General features: G+C 37.6%; 1 protein-coding gene across 3 annotated transcripts in view; it reads left to right on the top strand.

Annotated features, from left to right (window-relative positions):
• The window catches only part of ARHGAP10 (Rho GTPase activating protein 10), a 303,935-nt gene that overhangs the window by 177,340 nt on the left and 105,127 nt on the right, over positions 1-21,468 (top strand). For all 3 annotated transcript variants that reach the window (XM_081302994.1, XM_081302995.1, XM_081302993.1), the window contains 3 exons: positions 3,144-3,231; positions 12,768-12,826; positions 20,341-20,446. In XM_081302994.1, coding sequence (XP_081159120.1) covers positions 3,144-3,231; positions 12,768-12,826; positions 20,341-20,446 — 253 coding nt within the window. The remainder of the gene's footprint in view (positions 1-3,143; positions 3,232-12,767; positions 12,827-20,340; positions 20,447-21,468) is intronic.

Raw genomic sequence — 21,468 nt, 5'->3', positions numbered from 1 at the left:
TTAGCTGTCCTGTATTCCTCCTCTTCCCCCACTTTGGAAGGAAAGCAGAGCCGAGGAAGGGGAAACTGAGAAATGAGGTAGTGTGACGTATGGGATCTCATGGATCCAGTAACTATTTCTAAATGTAATTTGCAAAAAAAAAAAAAGCCTGGATGGTTTATATATTTTTAGACATAGAAACATAGAAAACAAGAAATAAAAATAATTTGGAAGAGTGTTGATTTAAAAATATTACCTCATTTACTTTGTCTGCAGGACAACTTTGTCACATAGTTTGGGAGGAAAAGTGAACTAATGTAGCTGAAAAACATTTCAGTTTATTACAATAAAGTGTATTTTCAGAACTCATCCCATCATCATGTTTCTTCAAGTACTTTGAAATTGGACCCAAGCCATTGTTAAGTGCAGTATTAGCTTTGCATAAAATGGTGCTTTGCAGTTTGGTTGGGCCATACGTTTCCAATTTCAAAGAAATAGCCAGTGGTTATGCAAGTAGGAAACATTCACCCCAATAAAAAGTCTACCATTTGCGCTCATTATTTTGGAGTTTTAACTATTCGTGAGATGTTATTTTTTGGTTCTAAAGGAAGCAAAATTTTCCCCTTATTTAAGGTAGAATATGTATTTTGAATGAACACTCCAAACATATTCTTATATTTGAATCCTAAATAAGGTTATAACAAATTCTACCTATTCCCAGTGCACCCACTGATTGTAAAGGACTGCTAGGGATGATTGAGTTATTTGAAAACAGTGAAAAATTTAAGAGATTAATAACATAGACACTATGTAGTCATTAGCTTCTGATGTGACAGCTGCTTTTTATCCCATGAATTTAGAAGGGTGGCTTATTTTTCCATGGAGAGAATATGATTCTCAAAATATAGAATAATTTGGTAGAAAGTTGGAAATAAAAGATTTCCTTTAGAACCCTCTTGGATTTTAAAATGGTGATTTGCTGGTAGCAAGTTGATTGAAAATGTTATCTGACTTGTATGTTAAAATGAGATTTAAATAATTGATTTAATGAGAGACAGAATATTCAGTTACAGAAGTAATTGGTTGGCAAAGCCTTTAGAACAGAATTATTTAGTCCTTGTTATAAAGGATTGCATCTTTAATCAGGGTTCTTAATTTGATTTCTTGAATGTATCTGTGGCTTGTCTGACAAGCTCGGTAACAAATGAGTTCTGAATTGTAGGAACTGATCAAAATGTAATCAGTGTCAATTGCCATTGTTGTAGTTTATTGCATAGGGCTGTCAGTCGCTGTAATCAAGAAATGTTGAAGTGCTTTAAAAAGTCTCCAGACCTTTGAGTAATTGACTTCGTATGTATGATGTTATGGCTGTGAAACAACCATCACTTCCTGTTTCACTTTATTTTCAAAAAGTTTGAGTCCAACATTGAGTTGTCATCCATTCTTTGTCATGTCTGAGCTTAAGAGTTTTTAGGCAACATGCGTGACTTTGCATACTGGTCACATTTTGACAGCCTGTTCTATTTTTGTGCTTTAAGAAAGAAAATACTAACAAGATGTTTTCTTTATGTAGACAAATAAAACAAATACAATGTAAGGAAGAAAAAAAAAATAACCCTGAAGCAACCAGTGGGTGTTTTTTTTGTTTGTTTGTTTTGTTTTTGTTTTAATCTTGGTTGGGACGTCATTCTGGAGTGAGGGAGAAAGGGTCTCTTCCATGAATCTTTTATTTTTCTTCACATGATAGGAATGTAGAAAGCCAGGCAAGTTTCCGTTGATGACTTGCTACCATTCTTATCCATTCCTTCCTTTGGGTGGGTGCCACCACTGAACCCTTAAGCTTTTTAGCCACTATGCCGTGATGGTGATCTGCTACATGTAATAATTTATGAAAATTGGCCTATGTTCCTGCCTTGTTTGACGTGCTCACTAGTTCTATGAGAGCATTTACATGGTCTCCATGGTGCAGGCGAAGACCTGAAGCCCAGATGAGTTGGGACTCCCTTGTTCTGAGTCGCTCTCTGGCATAGGTTGATGCAGGTACTGAAGATGGCTAGGGATACCCATACTGCCCTGCTGTGCACTACCAGCCACGTGGAGTGTGCTGGTGCATGGGGTACAAATAGCAAAGATGCCACCAACTGAGAAAATTTGCTTTTCTAACCGTGTTGTCATTTTACTTCAACCAGAATCAACTTTTTCTACTCTTTTTCTTTTTTGGTACCACACACTTTTGCCTTAGAACTTAGTAGCTATTTAAAAGGGCACTGGGAAGCAACACATCAATAACACTTTTAGAACAAAGAAAACTAGTTTCATTTGGAGTGAATGTTAGAGGTATTACAGAATCATCCAATCAATTTTTCCAGGATAAGTGTGTCATTGTAATGTCAGTGTGGAAGAGGACCCCTAAATGACTCTCCCTTCTTAGATAGCTTTTGTTTTACAAATCCAATTTATTTTTTGACAGATACATAAAAATTAGACATATTAATAGTATAGTGTATTTTGATACATGTACACATTGTGCATTGTTTAAATCGGGTAAAACATCAGTGACTTTTTAAGTCTGCATGTCGTCATATTTCTGTGTTAATCTTTAGAACAATAATGTAATGAATACAAATCTTGAAACATGGGCTCAAGCTTATTCTTTACCCCAGCTTGTTGCCATTCTAAAGGTTTGCTGTTAGTAAGAGGTGCCACCTCTTCCTCCTGTAATAACATCTCATAGCAGTTGTGCTACCTGCGGTGACTTAACCCACTCATTGAACTGGAAAAGCCACATGCTTTAAGCCATGGCTGCTTTAACATGAAGGAGGTGTTGATGATGCTGTTAGCTGTACATGAACAATACCAGTTAGAGATGTTGAAACGCCATACCATGTCTTCATTCTTCCATACTTTGGCTTCAAACTTACCCCTTTGCTTTGATCTCTACTACAGATTTTCTGAAGTGCTATATAAGCCTAGTAATAGAACATGACTGATAGTATCATAAAGAAATTGCATGTAATGTTGTTTTGGTAGGGAAACCACAGGATTAATTATTTGTTAATTAAATGGATTCAGCATTTAAAAAATGGAAGCTTCTGTGAGTTTGTCAGGATGGCTTCTGCATGTTCCAGGTTTTAATGAACTTTTCTTTCTTGCTTGTTCACTAGATGTAAAAACATGCAGTGAGCTGGACCTGGAGAATTCCATAGACTGGGAAGTGAAGACAATAACAAGTGCCCTGAAACAGTATCTGAGGTAAGGTCCTCTCAGTAATAGGAGGAAAGAGTGAACAAGGAGTACTATAACATAAAGCAGGTGCCTACTCTGCACATAGATACCAATAGTTATTGAAAAGGAAAGCATTGAGCTAATAATGTTCCAGAAGGTAAGATAGATAGTAGGTGGACATCAGTTGTCCAGTCAGCTATAACAGAATAGCCTTTGGTCTTAAAATAGATATCTATTGTTGATGTGAGTTTTAGGAATAAACACTATGAAACAACGAGGATTCAGTAAGGAAGACTACTTATTGAATTCACTGACTCTCTTAATTGTTTTAAGCTAATATTTAAAATTCTGAAAATTCAAATATTTCAACAGAATTTTATAACAGTTAATTACAAAGCTGTTTGAAAACTTTACTTGGGATTTTAATGTAAATTTAGAATTTTCATTTATTATAGGAAATATGGAATGGGACTGGAGTTAAGAAAAGAGTTCAGCGTTTTAATGAGTAGCAAACTTTCTAAAAAGGAAGGAATTCAGGCATAAAAGTTTGGTTTGATGAAGAATAAAAATAGGAAGTACAAAATTGAAGAATGGGAAAAACATCACAACTGTTAATTCCTGTGTTATGGTTCTTTTAGGGACTTGGATTTTTATACGCACACAACTCCCTCCTCCTGACCCGCCCCACCAAAAGGGCAGAGCTTTCCCAGGGTCAGCTATTATGAACCATGTATAGGGTGCTTTTTTTAAAAAATATTATTTTGTTGTAGATGGACACAATACTTTTATTTATTTTTATACGGTGCTGAGGATTGAACCCAGTGCCTCACATGTGCTAGGCAAATGCTCTACCACTGAGCCACAACCCCAGCCCTATAAGGTGTTTTTTTAATGTACAAATTACTTGGGTTCCAACCAGCACATTATAATCTACTTAAATTACACATTGTGCATTTAACAAATTATGAAAACTTCAAATATGAAAGGCCAGAGAGATCAGTGTAATGAATCCTCATGGCCCTATTACAGTTCTTCAGCTTAGTATCTCGTTCTTCTCGATGATTCATTTATCTCCCTGCCTGCTACTTTTTGGGGATGATACTTTATAAAGATTTTCCAAAAACTATATTGCTGTATCTGTAAATACTTGAGTATATATTTCAAAAAAGACAGACTTTACAATCAGAGGCTAATTATGATATCCAACAAAATTAATATCGTCCAGTATTCAGTCCTTATTCAGTTTTCACTAAAGTGAGAAAAGTCTCTCCCCCAACCAAAAAAAAAAAAATTTAAAAGTCTTTGTATTTGGTTTAAATCCCACAGGTTTTAAACAGTATCGACAGTCTATGTGCTTGATAAGTTTTAAGTCTCTCTTAATCTGTACAGTTCTTTCCCACTCAACCACTGGCATTTATTTGTTGAAGAAACTGGCTCGGTTTTTAAAGTATAATTTTCTGCATTTTAGATATGGCATGAGGTCATTTAACATGATTCTCTAGCCACTGTATTTTCTGCAAATAGTTAAATCTATAGTCTTTGTTGGGTTCAGATTGGGTTTTTATTTATATATTTCAAGAGTATCAGAGTGCAGCTGTATTCTTCCTGTTGGATCGCATCAGGCAACCTATGTTGTCTGGTTGTTCTTCTCTTTACATCATTAACATTTTTCAGTGGGCTCACGTGTGCATTACCTGTTTTCAGATACTTCTTTTGAAGATGTTTTTAGCCACCCTTAACATTTTTTTCTTCAGTGAGTCAAAGGGGCAAAAGGAAGGCTGAATCCATGTACTGATCATCTAGATTGCCACTGGTAGTGACTGTGGTTTAGAGGAGGATTAAAATGAATCTCATCAGTCCTTCTCTAGGATTAGCATGTAAGTGCTCTGCAGACTGGCGTCTTATATGTCCCATGCATTGCAATATTTCTAACAACTAGAGGTATGCCTGTCATTGAGTATTTAGAGAAATGGCGCTGAACCGAGGGTGATTTTGCCCCCCTGGTGATGTTTGGAAATATCTGCAGACATTTTTGGTTTTGTGACCGCTGGAGAGGGTGCTGCTGTAATCTAATGAATGGAGGGCTGGGCTGGGTTGCTAAATACCCGATAGTGCACAGGGTAGCTGAGCCTTCCCTGCAGAATTACTTGATCCAAAATAATGGAGTTGAGAAAGCCCATATTAGGTGGTTGAAAGAAAGAATGGATGAGGGTATAAAAATATTACAAATTGTATATGTTAACTTGACTAGCAGAGGATTCTACCACTCTAACAGATGGTAAGGGAATGGATCAAGATGACTGAGTTATTGGTGGAAAACTAAGGGTAAAACTTAATTCTTTCTTAGTAAATTGTGTGCTTTTTGCCTCTGATATACATTGTTCTTTTCCTTTGTGGAAAATTGGCCTCAAAACCAGAGGATCTTATTCTTTATGTGCATTTTTTTTTTTTTTTTTGAGCTGGGAATTGAACCCAGAACTTTGTGCATGCTAGGTAAGTGCTCTACCACTAAACCACATCCCTAGTCCCTCTTTTGGATCTTGATGTTCTCTAAAGCCATTTCCTAATTGCCCTTGGTCTTGTGTTGCTTTTTCTGCATTTTTTCTCTCATTATGTTGCTCCATCATATTGCATTCCACTTTGAAGCAAACATTGCCTACGGAACGAAATTATGAGATGCTATTATTATATAATTTCACTCCTAACAATATACACATTCTGCCTGAATGTGATGAAGTGATTATCATAAGATGGCAGATGCCTTGGGAGATTCGAAAGTTAGGTTGCTGTTCTTTTCCCCTATGTTATTTTTAGCAACTGAAAATGCAGTAATTAGGATTTAATTGACACTTTTTCTGGTGATGGACCAAATGGAAGAAAACTGAGTTGTTACCTAATTCCACATTGGCTACATGGTTATGTCCAAAGCAAATATTTCCCTCCTCATGATAGAGAAGTGTAATACAATGGTCAAGGGCATGAGGTCTGGAGCCACCCAGTCACCAGGTTGGAATCTCAGCTCTGTCTTTCACAGTAAGAGCGGAAATACAGCTTTTTCTCACCAAGAAACAAGAACAACGAAAAGACCAAAGTCTTGCCTTGACTTAAATTCTTTTCCTGGCAAATAACTGAGCCATTACTGGATGGGAGGCTGGAAGTGGAGGAAGCAAACTACGATAGGAAGCAAAGCCCTCAGGGTCTTGGAGAAAGAAAGATGGCAGTAGCCTTACACATGGCATCTTCCTTCTTCTCCTGACTTGAGGCAACAATTTTACTCCCATGCTTTGGAGAACTGAATTCGAGCCCTCGGAATGATTTCTTATCTATGCAGACCATAATTTTGAGTTCCTGCAACATGTTCATCACAGCAGTTTCCCATTGTGGGGTGACAAATGATCTGTTTTGTGATGTTTCTAGTAAAGTGATTTTACCTGGAGGAAACTTCTTTTAAGTCTGGAAATTGGAATGGGATTTTTGGGGAAGGAAATGCCAGCTTAGGTAAATATTATGATTTGTGTCTCCCGGCAGATCCCAATGGGTGGTAAAGAGAGGTGGCTTGAAAACATGTTGGGTGGGAGGCTGAGAGATGCAGTGACTCAGTGTAATAAATTCTGTATGGGGAGCTTGTCATTTTTATTACTGCTTCCCTAACATTAACGGTATTTATTTTTTATGCCGCATTGCCTAGCTATAGACATATGGCAATGATATAAGTAGCTTATAGAGGATGCTTAGGCACAAACTCATTTTATTGGAGAAGAAATGCTCTCTGGTTTTTCTCGGTTTTTATTCTTCCCTCTTTTCAATTATGCACCCTCTGTTTTCCTTCCCTGCTGGATAACCATTTTCCTCCTTTGCTCTTTCTGCTTGTCCTTAAAGAAACAAAAACCCCAAAGGTTGAATTCTAGTTAGTGTTTCTTTCTCCGGATTTAGGCTGTGATGTGTTTGATTTCTTTTTTCTTTTTTAAATGGGAGTGTAGGGGAAGAAGAGGAAGGAGAGCAGAAATAAGGGAAGTTTTAATTTGTTTATGGTTGTCATTTTGTATACGTATGTGTACCGAAGTATCCTAAGCTGTGGGTAAGGAACATACTTGTAACAGTTTTTTTGCGTTCATTTTTTTTTACGTTTATTATAGTGCAATTGACATAATCAACTAAACAGCTTTATTGTGTAATTGAAATATAATGAGCTCTCCATATTTATAATATACATTTCGATAAGACTGATGTATTTATACGCCTGTGAAACTGTCACCATAATCAAGATAAACAGTCTTTGGAAATGCCTCCTTTCTTTGCACCCCTCCCTTCTCAGGCCTGACCTTTAGGTAACTGTTTTCTGCTTTATTTCATTATATGTTAAGTTGGAGTTCTTATAATTATGTATAAATAAGCTATATAGCATATGTTTTAGGAAAAAATCTAGAGTCTTTCACTTAGAAGAAGTAGAGATTCACCTATGTTGTAGTATATTCTAGTAGTTTATGCCTTTTGACTGCTAACTACTGATCTATTGGATGGATATACCACATTTTTTTTTCTTTTTAATCCTTTGATCTGTTGATAGATATTTGAGTTGTTTGTAGCTTTTGACTGTTGTACCTAGAGCTGCTAAAAACATTTATGGGTAAATCTTCAGAGGGACATGCACTTTTTTGGGGAGGGGGCGGGTACTAAGGATTGAAGCCAGGGGTGCTTGACCACCGAGCCACATCACCAGCCCTTTCTATTTTTATTAAAGACAAGGTCTCACTAAGTTGTTTAGGGCCTTGCTAAATTGCTGAGGCTGTCTTTGAACTCGTGATCCTCCTGCCTCAGCCTCCTGAGTTACTGGGATGACAAGTGTGATCCACTATGCCCGTCTGCACTTTCATTTCTTATGGATAAATCCCAGAGTGGAATATCTAGATCATGATTTACTTTTTGGGAAATTGACAAACTTTTGTTCAAATTTGATTCATTTATACTCCCACCTACAGGAGCGTACAGGAGTACTGCTTCTTTTATATCCTTGTCAAATCTTGCTATGGTCATTTTTGTTGTTTATTTTTTTAAGCTTTAGCTGATTTAATAGGTATGTGATAGCTCATTGTGCTTTTAATGTGAACTTCCCCAGTGACTATTAATGTTAAACATTTTTGTTACGTAGGTTGTCTTTTCATTTTTTTTTAACAGTGTCATTCAATGAGAAGTTATTAACTTTGATAAAGTCCAGTTTGTCAATTTGTTTCTTTTTTTGGTGATATCAAGAAATCTTGGCTTAACATAAAGTCATAAAGGCTATCTTTTATATTAAAGAAATGTTATTGTTTTTAGGTTTTCCACTGAGATTTATGATCTATTTTAATTTTTGTGAAAGATATGAGGAATGGAGTCAAATTTACTTTTGCATATGGATGTTCAATGTTTGCATTATGATTTGTGGGAAAGACGGTCCTTTTTCCCCCACTGTGTTGTCTACTGCAATGATCATACCGGCTTTTTCCCCTCTTTTTTTAGTTAGCTGGTATGGTGAATTGCATTGATTTTTTTTTTTTTTCAAAGTGGTAGGTCAGTCAGAAAGCCAGCTGGGTTGTGATCTTTTATCCTTTTATGTATCTTGTTGAATTTAATTTACTAACATTTAAAGTTACCTCTATGTTAGTGGTACTTTTCTGTCATTTTCTTGAAATGTTTTCAGTTTTGATATTTTCCCTCAAAGAATAAGAGTAAGTATTCTGTTTTCTGGAAGGAAATACATATACACACACATACATACATACGTACTGATACTTTCTGAAAAAAATATAAATAAAACTGAAATTGTTTCTTCCATAATTGTTTGATAGAATTCACTGAATTCACCGACAAAGTCATCTGGGTCTGAGTTTTCTTACAGACTAGATTTTTAACTACAAATTCAATTTTTCTGATAGATCTAGGATTAACAAGTATAGGATTACTAAGGTTATCTTAAGTAAGCTTTGGTAGTTTCCAGCTTTTCAGACATTTGTCTATTTTGTGTAAATTGCTGCATGTATGGACATGAAACCATTTGTAATATTCCCTGTTTTCTCTTTAATATTGTTACAACCTTTGGTGATTCTGCAGTAACCATTATTTTTTTTTTTTTTTTTTTTTGCTTTAAAAATGACTGAGCCATTTTTTTTTTTTTAAGCTGTTGATTGTTAAAGTAACCCTTTCACCCAGAAAAAGGATGTGGAATGTCAAGAATCCGAGTCCATTAGGTTTGCAGTTTCTCAATCTGAAAATGAATGCGGAACAGCATATTTGTAAATGCAGACCTATGACAGCATATGTAAATTGGATATTTTATTAAATTCAAAGCTCCTTTAAAATAGTAACCAGTAGTCTGATGTGTCATATAATGTGATAGAACTGCAGGTTTATGGTCATCCCCCTTGTATCCCTAATGTCCACTGAATTATTTTTTTATTCTAATTTGTTATATATGACAGCAGAATGCATTACAATTCATATTACACATGTAGACCACAATTTTTCATACCTCTGGTTGTATACAAAGTATATTCACACGACTCATGTCTTTATACATGTACTTAGGGTAATGATGCCCATCTCATTCCACTCTCATTTCTACCCTCTTGCCTGCTCCCTTCCCCTCCCACCCCTTTGCCCTATCTAGAGTTCGTCTATTCCTCCCTTGCTCCCCCTTCCAACCCCACTATGAATCACCCTCCTTATATCAGAGAAAACATTCGTCATTTGGTTTTTTGGAGATTGGCTAACTTCACTTAGCATTATATTCCCTAACTCCATCCATTTACCTGCAGATGCCATGATTTTATTATCTTTTAATGCTGAGTAATATTCCATTGTGTATATAGAGCACATTTTCTTTATCCATTCATCTGCTGAAGGGCATCTATGTTGGTTCCACAGTTTAGCTATTGTGAATTGTGCTGCTATAAACATTGACGTGGCTGTGTCTCTGTAGAATGCTGTTTATGTTTAAGTCTTTGGGCATAGACTGAGGAGTGGGATAGCTGGTTCAAAAGGTGGTTCCATTCCCAGTTTTTCAAGGAATCTCCATACTGCTTTCTATATTGGTTGCACCATTTTGCACTCCCACTAGCAATGTATGAGTGTGCCTTTTCCTCCACATCCTCGCCAACACTTATTGGTTTGTATTCTTAATAGCTGCCATTCTGACTGGCGTGAGATGAAATCTTAGAGTAGTTTTAATTTGCATTTCTCTAATTGCTAAGATGTTGAACATTTTTTCATTTATTTTGATTGATTGTATATCCTTTTCTGAGAAGTGTCTGTTCAGTTCCTTGGCCCATTTATTAGTTGGGTTATTTGTTTTTTTGGTGTTTAGATTTTTTGAGCTCTTTCTCTATATACCCTGGAGATGAATAATCTAGCTGATGTGCAAGTGGTAAAAATTTACTCCCAACCTGTAGGCCCTCTATTCACCTCATTGATTGTTTCTTTTGCTGAGAAGAAGCTTTTTAGTTTGAATCCCTCCCATTTATTAATTCTTGATCTGAATTTTTGCACTATAGGAGTCTTATTAAGGAAGTAGGGGCCTAATCTGATATGATGGACATTGGGGCCTCCTTCTTCTTCTGTTAGATGCAGGGTGTCTGGTTTAATTCCTAGGTCTTTGATCCACTGAGAGTTGAGTTTTGTGCATGGTGAGAGATAGGAATTTCATTTCATTTTTTTTTTTGACTATGAATTTCCAGTTTTCCCAGCACCATTTGTTGAAGAGGCTAACCATTCTCCTTTTTGACATTGGCTATTCATATTTTCTCTATTTCCTAGTTACTTGGGTTAGATTTATCAATTTTATTGATCATCTTAAGTAACTGGTTTTGGATTAACATCTCTATTTTTGGTTTTCACTGATTTTCTTTTTGGTTAATATTATTTTTATTCTTCTTACTTTGGTTTTAATTCATTTTTTCCTCCCTTGCTTTCAGGTAGAAAGTAAAGTCGTTGGTTTAAGGTCGTCTTTTCTAATGTAGATGTTTAACAGTATACATGTGCTCCAAAGTACGGCTTAATCGACATCCCTAAGATTCTGATAGACTGTATTTTAATTTAGGTCAAAATACTTTCAAATCTCCCTTTCTTTGATGTTTTTCAGCTCTTCTTGTTACTGATTTTGTAAATTCAGTTTTTATTTCCACGAAAGAACATGCTCTGCCTGAATTGAACACTTTAAACTTACTGATTCATGGACCAGAATTTGGTTTATCTTGGCAAATGAATAATCCATGTGCATTGGATATGTGTCCCTCTTTTGGGTGCAGTGTCATTTAGGTGAAGGGCGTGCTGATGCTTCAGGTTGGTGATGGCTGTGTATGCTGACTGATTTTCTGTCCGCTTGTTCTAGCACTTATTGAGACAGAGGGGTTTTGGAGCCTCTGACTGTGGTTGTGGAGTCATCTGCATTGTAGTTCTGTCAGTTTTTGCATGATTTATGTTGAGCTGTTTGATCCATGAACATTTAGCTTTGTTGGAGCATCTTGATGAGTTGACCTTTTTATCAATATGAAATGACCTTTATCCCTGGCAATATTCTTGGCTTTTGCCTATGTTTAATATTTTTGTGTGTGCATCTGTGCATCTTTGATTTTCTTTTAAAATATTTGAATAGGAATTTTTGGGTTATAGGATTTCAATCTTTCTGAAGTTCTTAATGTCTTGCCAGATTGCCCTGCAGAAAAACGATGCAGATTGATACTTGTTGAAGTATTCCTTGACTTTTCATAAAGTTGATATTATAAAACTTAAGACATTAGCAGGTCGAATGAACTGTAGCAGTCTATTGATCACGGGATAGAATATACTACCATTTAATTTGTTTTTTTTTTAAATTAAAATGTGTATATTTTTAAAGTTGTCATCAGTTTAATTTTATAGGCATAAACTACAAAGTCACTAACCTTATTTCATAATTCTCTTTCATTATTACATAGGCATAGTGATTTTTCAAAAATCCTGATTTTTTTAAAAAATGGAGATAACTTGAGAGAGAAGAGGATTTGGTTTATTTGATATTTTCTGTGTAATTTTAAAATAATTTTGTTGTTGTTGTGCTGGGGTTTGAACCCAGGGACTCATGAATGCTAGACAAGTGCTCTACCACAGAGCTGCATCCCAGTTCTTTTCTATGTATTTGTGTGTGTGGGGGGTATCATTGGCTACTCTCTTAAAGATGATTTTTCAAATTATATGCTTACATTTGGTTAGAAAGTGTTTGACTTTTAATATATTAGTGTGTGAAAAGAAGTCAAATATAAAACCAGATGTTCCTAAAGATACTTTCCAAGGTTAGAGATGCAGTGCTATGTGCTTAAGCCTTTTAGAGATTTGCAGTTGCTTAAGCTTTGATAGCATAGTTCAGATAGGAGTTAATAAAGTGCTTCATTTGATTTATATATCTTTTTGATATGTAAAGGTATTCCCTAAGGAAGTTTTGTATGATAGCTAAGAAATGCGCAACAGATTTAACACTTTTTTATAAAAAAGTAAACTGGCAGGTGACTTGTTCGGATTTGTTTGGTAATTATGAACTCTTTTTCATACAGGAGTCTTCCCGAACCGCTCATGACCTATGAGTTACATGGAGATTTCATTGTTCCAGCCAGTAAGTAATTTGTAGGGTACAGACATAGTTTTGGGGTTGATAGTTTCTACAGACTAAAAATTGAACTTGATTAAATTGAAGCTAATCGTGAAAAATTAATGTTATTGAGGCCTGTGCTAAAAAATCATTTAAAATAATGATTGTCCCTCCCCCCTTTGGCAAGAAAGTAAAAAAGAGGACTATGATCTTATTCATTCATTCATTCATAGACATTGATTATTGCTCATTGTGTGTTAGTCACTGGTAGATACTGGCAGAGTCTGGGTATATAGAGCCATGACAGAATTCTTAACCCCAGGAGCCACTTCTGTAGCAAGTCCTAGGGCCTCTACCTCTTTCATTCTACCGTGAATTACAGAATAATGGCATGAAATTCTGTGGAAACATAAAAGTGTTTAACCTGTGGGAGGTCAGAGGGATTAATGGGTGGGAGATGGCATCACTTAGATATTTAGATGGAAATTACAGACAGAAAGAATATTATGAGAAAATGCCAGAAGCCCAAGCAGTGTTTGGGAGTGAATTATATGTGATAAAATGTTAAATGAGAAAGGTCTGTAGTTGGTGGAATTTTAATTTGTGATCAAATTTATTTTATGAGTCAGACACCCGGGGCTCTCTGGTTTTCTGTTATCACACAGCCCACTTTTTATATTTGGCACTATTTCATTATCCTCCTCTTCTGAAGTGTGCTGGTGGTAGGTATTTAATAGTTAAGGAAATGAAGATGGAGGCATGTGAAGTGACTTTGCCAGATTATAGGAAACTATTTAAAATTCAAACCCCCAGTTCCACTGGCTAAACTTTGCAGTATTGGTTTTCACAGGTGCACTAACAGTAGCTGAAATTGTATTTTCATTTCCTTTTATTTTTTTTTCCCCTTGGATGTTGTCCATAGTTTAATCTGTTGAAAAACTTAGAGCAATCCCTTTGGGTCCCATGTTACCACTGCCCGAACATGGCTTTAAATGTTATCTTCTTGTGAGGTCTCAGCTCCAGCCAATGCAAAGGTTCCTAGTACGTTGCAGAAAGAAGCAATGTGTAGGCTCCATTAGACTACACATGTGCAATAGGCTTTTGGAAAAGGCAAAAATGTGGTTCGATTCAGCTTTGTTTTCACATGGAAGGAGATCCCCCCCGCCCCAAAATTTGTGTGATCAAGGAAGAGGGGGAAATTTTCTTGGCAAAAACTCAAGCAAATGCTTAGTTATTTTGATTTCTTCCCTGTGGCATTTTTGGCAAACTAGGAAAAGAGAAATTAAACTTAGAGGACAATCATTTCATGTTGTTCGCCTTAGAGACTGGAAAAAGCACAAGAGTGCCAGCTTTCATCTCGAATCCTTTGAGATTTGGGGAAAGATAAAGTGATTATGGAATAAAGGTCTAAATTGCCACAAGTGAGTGTCAGGAGTATTATCCTGCCCATAGCCTGACGTAGCGTGTTGGAAATTCTGATGTCAGATTTTGCCAGATGAGAAAGTTCCTACCTCTGAGGAACTTTTTTTTTTAACAAGGTGTTGAGGACCATGGTGGTAGAAGATGATGAAGGCATATTTGAACTATGTGGTGCGAAGAATTGTGTGGATGCAGAAGGCCTCCTCATCTGCTAGATGTCCATCTGCTTGGTTTCCCATTTGTGGCAAGGCTGTTAAGAGCCTTCATGATGATTTGAATCACAGGACTGTCACAAAGGCATACTGGAGCTACTGTGGTTATTGGCATGGGTTTGCACCTAAGTGCAGTCGTGGTTGGAACAGGACCTGTAGTAACTTTATTTAGTGAGAAGAAGCACATGTACTAAATGGCTTTCTTTTAGGGTTCAGTGTTTCCAGGGCACTGCTTTATTTTCATCTCCGAGAACCCTCCTCTGTATTCAGTGTCTCTTAGGAGTGAAGGAGCAGATCTCTAATCTTTTGCATATGTACTTCCAAGTATTGAATAAAACAGTTACAGAAATCAGATGGCCAAAATTAGTCTCCCCCTTTGAATATTGTTGGAGAATTGGAATTGTGGTTATGCTATCATTTTCCATTAAGGATGGCATAGCTTACCTTGTTATGCTAAAATGTCTGTTAACTGAGCTGATTGCTAAAATTACCGACATTACCAGTCTTTGTTACCGCCTCTCACACCAGCATGGAAACTAATTTTTGATTCTTTTCAGTCATGTGAGCTGGTTTCCATCTGTTCTGTGGTGTTGAGATCTCTCTTCTCCCTGCCTGCTGTGAGTTTTGAAGGTTTCTCCTGGGTCTCTTCCTTTTCTCACATCTCTTTCTTTCTTATGGTTTTCTGTTGAGAACCTCCGAGTTAAATCTACAAGGTCATCATAGAAAACTATGATCTGTGTCGCCATCACAAAAGGCCAAGTATTTTGTATCTTGTTCTAAGAAAAGTCAACCCATGATTCAATATTAAATGCATTGGAAGTCAACTTGTTTTCCTTTAAAAAGATTCAAAGAGTTGAACTAGTAGTTGAGTTCATTAAGATTGCTTAAAGGAAGTAGAGACATCCATCCGTCTTGCGAGATACTGTCCTGAGGTTTTGGTATAGAAATTCACAAGACAAAAGTGCAGAAAATCAAAAACTTGTGTCCACCCTTGGAAGGCAGCAGACATCTGCCTGGATGTCTTACTGCATGATGCTTATTACCTTTGAGAATGTTGTAACTCTTGGTCTGAAGGCATAGAGTCCTTCACACGTCATTTTGATAAGCATGGATGGACCCATGCTTCTGGGTTGGACCCAACATTTAATTAGCACAAGAATGACAGCTGAAGCCTGGGTACCTGATGTTGGATTATAGGAATAATTTCTGAACTGTCTCTCAAACCAGAGTGCTTGTGTTGCTGTGTTCAGTACGTTTTCTTACTGTAGTCAAGTTAGCTGGGAAGCATAATCATAATCACAAAGTTCTTAGGGCCATTTCTGACAAGAAACATGACTATTGTAGGATCCAGTACATAGGCTTTTGCTCAACCAGAATTTCTATCCTTGCTCCCCATGTAGGTTTACCAGTAAGACAGGGTCATGTGGGCTCTAGGTAGGGAAGGATTCGGAAGCCTGGAAATTAAAGTAATTGACTTTTGGGGGGTGTTGACATCCCTCAATCTGGTGTATTTATGTCACAGTAGAAGGGGAACCCATAGAAGAATTAGAGCACTGGATGTCTGTTGTCTAAAGCCCACTAGTCCCTTGGAAAGTGCTGGGGGTGGTTTTGCTAATGCTTTTCTTAAAATATAGTATTATTGATGTATGGTGTTTAAATATTAAAATAACATTTACCTACCTTGTGTCTTTAAGCTCCGGTAAGTTGATTGTTCTTTTTGGTCTCATTGCCACAGCACCATAAGCAAATAGACACTAAAATGTGATGGATGCTGATATGTAGTTTCACAATTAAAACGCCTTTTTTTTTATTATAGTAAACTCCTAATTCCCTGGCATATTTCAAGAATCTGGTGTGTGATTAACCAGGTATACCAAATTTTTTTTAAAAAAGAAGTTATGCCTTTTATTCTTTGTCAACTAGTACCAGTTGAATATATATGTAGTATAAGCAACTGATGACAACTCGGAAGAAGAAAATTTTTTGGAAACCTTAAAGTTATTCTACTATAGTCATATAGAAATGTATGTTAATACAAAGCTCTGATTAATACCAAAATAAAACAATATAGAGAACAAATAGTTTTATTTTAAAAGCTCTATTGAATTTTTTTTAAAAGAGGAAAAAGCAAACTTGGGAAAAAAATTCAAGTGTGATTGCAGAAGAGATGGGATGGGCTAGTGGGAGAGGAAGAAAGTGGAAGTTTTGACTGTTTTTCAGAAGGAATTCTATGTTTAGAAATGAAGAACATTATCCCTAGAGGGTGGAAAACTATTTCTCTAGCTTGTGTTTAGGTAATGCTAACATATTAAAACTAGATTTTCACTGGGAAAAAATGATTTTAATGTCAAGAAACAGACTTATTTTTTTTAATCTTCTGAGTTAAAAGTAGCTTTTTAGTATACAAACTTTTCAAAAATTTTTAAGTTTTGAAATACAAAATTCTTATCCTTGTTGATTTTCCTTTATTCCCTTGGAATTCTTGGCTGTTTTGTGGAGTTTATACTTGGATTTTATTTCTTGAAGATCAAAACTGTGAATTGAAATTGTTGTGTTTTTGTTTTTTCCAACACTGATGAGGTTTTAAGTTGGTTTCTTGGTTTTAACTCCAGATTTAGAACTGGGTTGTAATTTATCACCTAACTCTTGAGACAGTTGTGCTTTTGTTTTCAGTGATAATTTTAGTCTCTGTAAAAGCTTTTTTTTTTTTTTTGTTAGGTAATACGACTTGATGATTCCTGTTCTGCCTCATCACAACCATGCTTTTTAGCGTTAGCCTTTTTGTTCCTTTACTTTTAGAGACGACTGTCTCAGTGTCTTCTTGTAAATCCCATTCTTCACTCTCCAGCAGTGTTACTGTGTTACTGGGAGTGTAAACCGGGCAGAGTTAACTTTACCAACGTTGGAAGCAATGTGCATTTCATAAGATTGACGGTGTGGCTCTCGGTTTAATGACATGGAAAGTCGTCCATGCTCTGTTAAATGAAATAGGCTGTTCAAACTTTTCATTCCAAGTAAAGGGAGGAAAACTCTGAAAGGATTAGACCTAAAACCCACCAGCTCATTTTACAATGAGATCTATTATGGGGAACTTGAATTCAAGTGAACTTGACTTGTTGAAACATAACATCAGTGTGCACAAAGAAACACACCGCTAATGAATTTTCACCAAGGGAAGGTGCCCCTGTGAGCAGCTTACAGGTCAAGAAATCAAACATGATCAGGCCCTCAGAAGCCCTTCTCCTACCCATGTGGTCACTGTCCACCTTATGAGGTGTGGCTGTCCTTTGACTACAGACACCTTGGGTTGCTGCATTAGCACTTTGTGTATCTGGAATCTGATGGAAACACATTCTGATACATCTGACTTTTTGGACTCATCTCGTGGGCTTCATCCACATTGTGAGAAGCAGAGCATTCTTGGTCCATTCCCTGGTATGGACATAGCACAATATATCGATCAGTTCTACTTTTAATGGACATCTGGGTCATTTCCACTTTGGGGCTATCACAAAGAGTGCAGCTACGAATATTCTAGCGTGTGCCTTTTATTGAACACTTGTGTGCATGTCTCCGGATTGTGTATCTATGAGTGGAATTCTTGGATCTTAGGGTATATGTTTGTTCAGCTTTAGCAGATCTGCCACCACTTCTCTGGAGTGGTTGTAAATTATTCCCCTCTACAGCTGGTGTGTCGCTCTGTGTAGGAGAGCTGGCTTAGCCTGTGCAAGCCCTGGGTCCCAGCACCAGGGGCCAAAGCCACAGCTAGTGAGTATATGAAAGTTTGGGTTGCCCCAGGTCCCACTTGGTACTCAAAGCTCTTCTGGTGGGTGAGTGTCAGTCTCTTGTTGTGGATTTAATTTCTGTGTGTCTCATAGAGGTTGAGTCTATTTTCATATGTAATCATAACATAAATCTTTGAAAATCCCTCCTCTGGTCCTTTGCTTGTTTTTATTTTGGGATTTTCCCCCCTCCCTTCTGGTTGATTTGTACAAGTTTTTTTTTTTTTTTTTTTAATAGTCTGATCTTGCATTATTTCTTGTATATTAGAGTTTCAGTGATTTTTAGTTGTCTTTATTTTCTGTTGTCTAAAATTTTACAGAGAATATATTTAATTTTTATCAGAAAAATTAAAAGCACAAAGGTATCAGGGTTTGGAAAAACAAAAAAAAGTAACAATAAACAGATTCCCTAATTCCTTTCTATCTCCTCTTTGCCACTCCTGAAAACTCTAGCATATTCTTCAGTAACGAGCCTTGTCTTGATTTGTTTGATAATTTCCCAAGCAGCTACATAATAAAGTTAATTGGGTACAGTGTTAATCAGAGCCACAGGTAATTCTCCAGTTCAAGGGGTAAAGGGGGAATATCTTGGTTTCCCAGGGCTGCTGTCGCCAAAGTACCACAAACTAAGTGGCTTAAACAGCAATTTATTCTGTTGCAATACTGGGGACTAAAAATCTGAATCAAGATTTGCTCCTTTCGGGGTTGGAGGGGAGGATCCTTCCTGGCCACCCTCAGTGTGCCTCTGCTTGAAGAGGCCGACTCTGATCACTGGCTCTGCTGTTAGTGATGTTCCCCGCCCCCCCCCCCCAATCTTCCTCACTTGTCCATCTTCCTTCTTTGTTTTCTTTTAATATTTTTAGTTGTCAATGGACCTTTTTAAAATTATTTATATGTGGTGCTGAGAATTGAACCCAGTGCCTCACACATGCTAGGCAAAGCATGCTACCACTGAGGCACATCCCCACCCCACCTCTTTGTTTTATTATAAGGACTCTGGTTTTATGGAGTTAAGGGACCCTGCCCTGCCCCATTATTATGTCATCTTAACTGATATCTCTAAGGACTATTTTCAGATAAGACCACTATTTTAAGTGTGACTTATATCTGTGATATTTTGGAATCTGGGCATCGTGACCCTGGGAGTCCAGATGGGAGATCGCCCTGGGAGATAACCTGTCCCAGAGCTAGCTCCTTCCTAGAGATGGTAACCCCAGCGCTCTTTTTGCATGAGAACCTCCACCTTCCATCCCTCCTTCAGTGAGTTCTCTCTGTGCAAGCCAGTATTCTGTTGTCTAAAATTTTACAGAGAAGATATTTAATTTTTATCAGAAAAATTAAGAACACAAAGGTGTCAGGGTTTGAAAAAAAAAATGTAACAATAAACACCCCCCATCACCCCAGGGCCAGGTGCCAGACAAGTAGGGATAGCTCCTTTGCCCCAGAGCCCAGTGAAGTCATCTCAACTAGCCGCCCCTGAGCCTGCTCGCACTGCCTGGCTGAGTTCCTTCCTGCAGGAACCTCCATCACGGCCTTTTCGTGCACCCCCCCTCTCCCTGCACCTCCTCACGCACCCTGGTGCTTCCCTGGGTGGACATGTGTGTGGCTCGCCATGCCACGCGTCTCTAGGGCACTGTGAGTCCACACTTTTACCTTCTGTACGCATACACGTGTTTCCATGCCTGTGTAAACACCCGATTAAAATAAGTCCCAAGTTCAGTTTAGAGAGGCTGGCTTGAAGTGTTAGAGGTCAGAGCTTCAGCATCTTTGGGGGGGATGCAGTTCAACCCATAACGGGGAACCTCTTCGTTGCTGGTATTCGACTTGCACCCCAGGACTGGAAGTGCGGCCTGCCTGTGGGAGAGGCTCCCTGTTCTTCATAAACCCGGAAAAGGCACTGGTTGCTGCTGCAGGGAAATCGCCTTATGGGCCCGGGGTGTGTGTCAGAGGAGGGCATCCGCAGATTAACAATAGCGGGAGATAGATCTTTTTCCTCTTCAAGGTGGCAAAATAGAGTGAAAATCTGTTTTTAGGCTGTGAACAGATGAGCTGTTAGAATTATTGGTTTGGGGAATATATTTGATTCCAAGTACTCCATTAACTGTTCTTTTCTTTCTTTGTAAAGAGAGTGGCAGCCCGGAATCTCGAGTTAATGCTATCCATTTCTTGGTGCACAAACTACCAGAGAAAAATAAAGAGATGTTGGATATTTTGGTGAAGCATTTAACAAAGTAAGTCTCTTTGCCCTCCTTGTAGTTTTCTCTGCTTGGCTGTGGGTGCTCGGCTGTGGGTGCTCGGCCCTGTGCTAGGATTTGGCCCCGGGTGGAGCCGGGGCTGTATACACAATACCAGGGACCACACCTGGAAAGGGCAGGCCGGGCGCTGGACTCCCTCTGTGTGTTTTGGGCTGGCGTAGTGAAATCCGATGCCTTCGTGGAGTTGTATAATTATTTGCTTAGCAGCATTGCCAGCAACTCAGGGTTTGATTTGAGTTGAAAGAGGAGAATGCTATATATTGCCCATATACAGATTCTGGAAATGGGATTATAAATCCGTTAGCAATGTTAGTTTGGTTTCACGCCTCCCGAGCTGAGTTTGAACATGTCCTTAAGTTTGTTTAATCCAGTAATGGGGAGTCATTTCATAGGGTCCATTCTTTCTTTCACACTCTTTAAATAGCTAGCAAAATCCACTAAATCAGTGGAGGATTAGCCCTTTTTTCCCCAAATATAAATGACTCTCAGATCACTATAACTGTAAAATTTTACAGAGGAAGGCGAGGAACACTGCTTCAGAATTTTTATTTTACTAAATAAAACTGAAGGCCAGAGGATATTATGGCTCACTTGAGGTCTTGATGTATAGCCACTCATTTATTTGGTTAATGTATATTTATTGAATGGTTTTTTTAGGTGCCAATAGATACACAGTTGAGCAAGATAGATGAAGTCCCTACCTTCACAAAATTTTCTAAGGGGGATAGACAAACATAACAATAAAAATAAAAAATTATTTCAGATATCAGTGGCAATAAACATATAATTGATTAAGGGAAGAGAGAACACATGTTGATTGTGAGACTATACAGAGGGTTATTGTAGAAGAATTCATTCATTTCAGAATGAAGTCCTTGATTTGAGGCCTGAATAAAGTAGCAGGACTGCTGAGGACAGTTGTCCATATTGTTTACAGCACTATGATGCCAGGCTGCCAGAGTGAGCAGGGATGTCTGGTCCCGCTCCGCCTGCTCATG

Source organism: Spermophilus citellus (assembly GCF_964194105.1).
Source record: "Spermophilus citellus genome assembly, chromosome: 8".
Taxonomy (NCBI): Eukaryota; Metazoa; Chordata; class Mammalia; order Rodentia; family Sciuridae; genus Spermophilus; species Spermophilus citellus.
The sequence above is the reverse complement of the archived record's forward strand: the minus strand, read 5'-3'. Positions and strand labels throughout refer to the sequence as shown.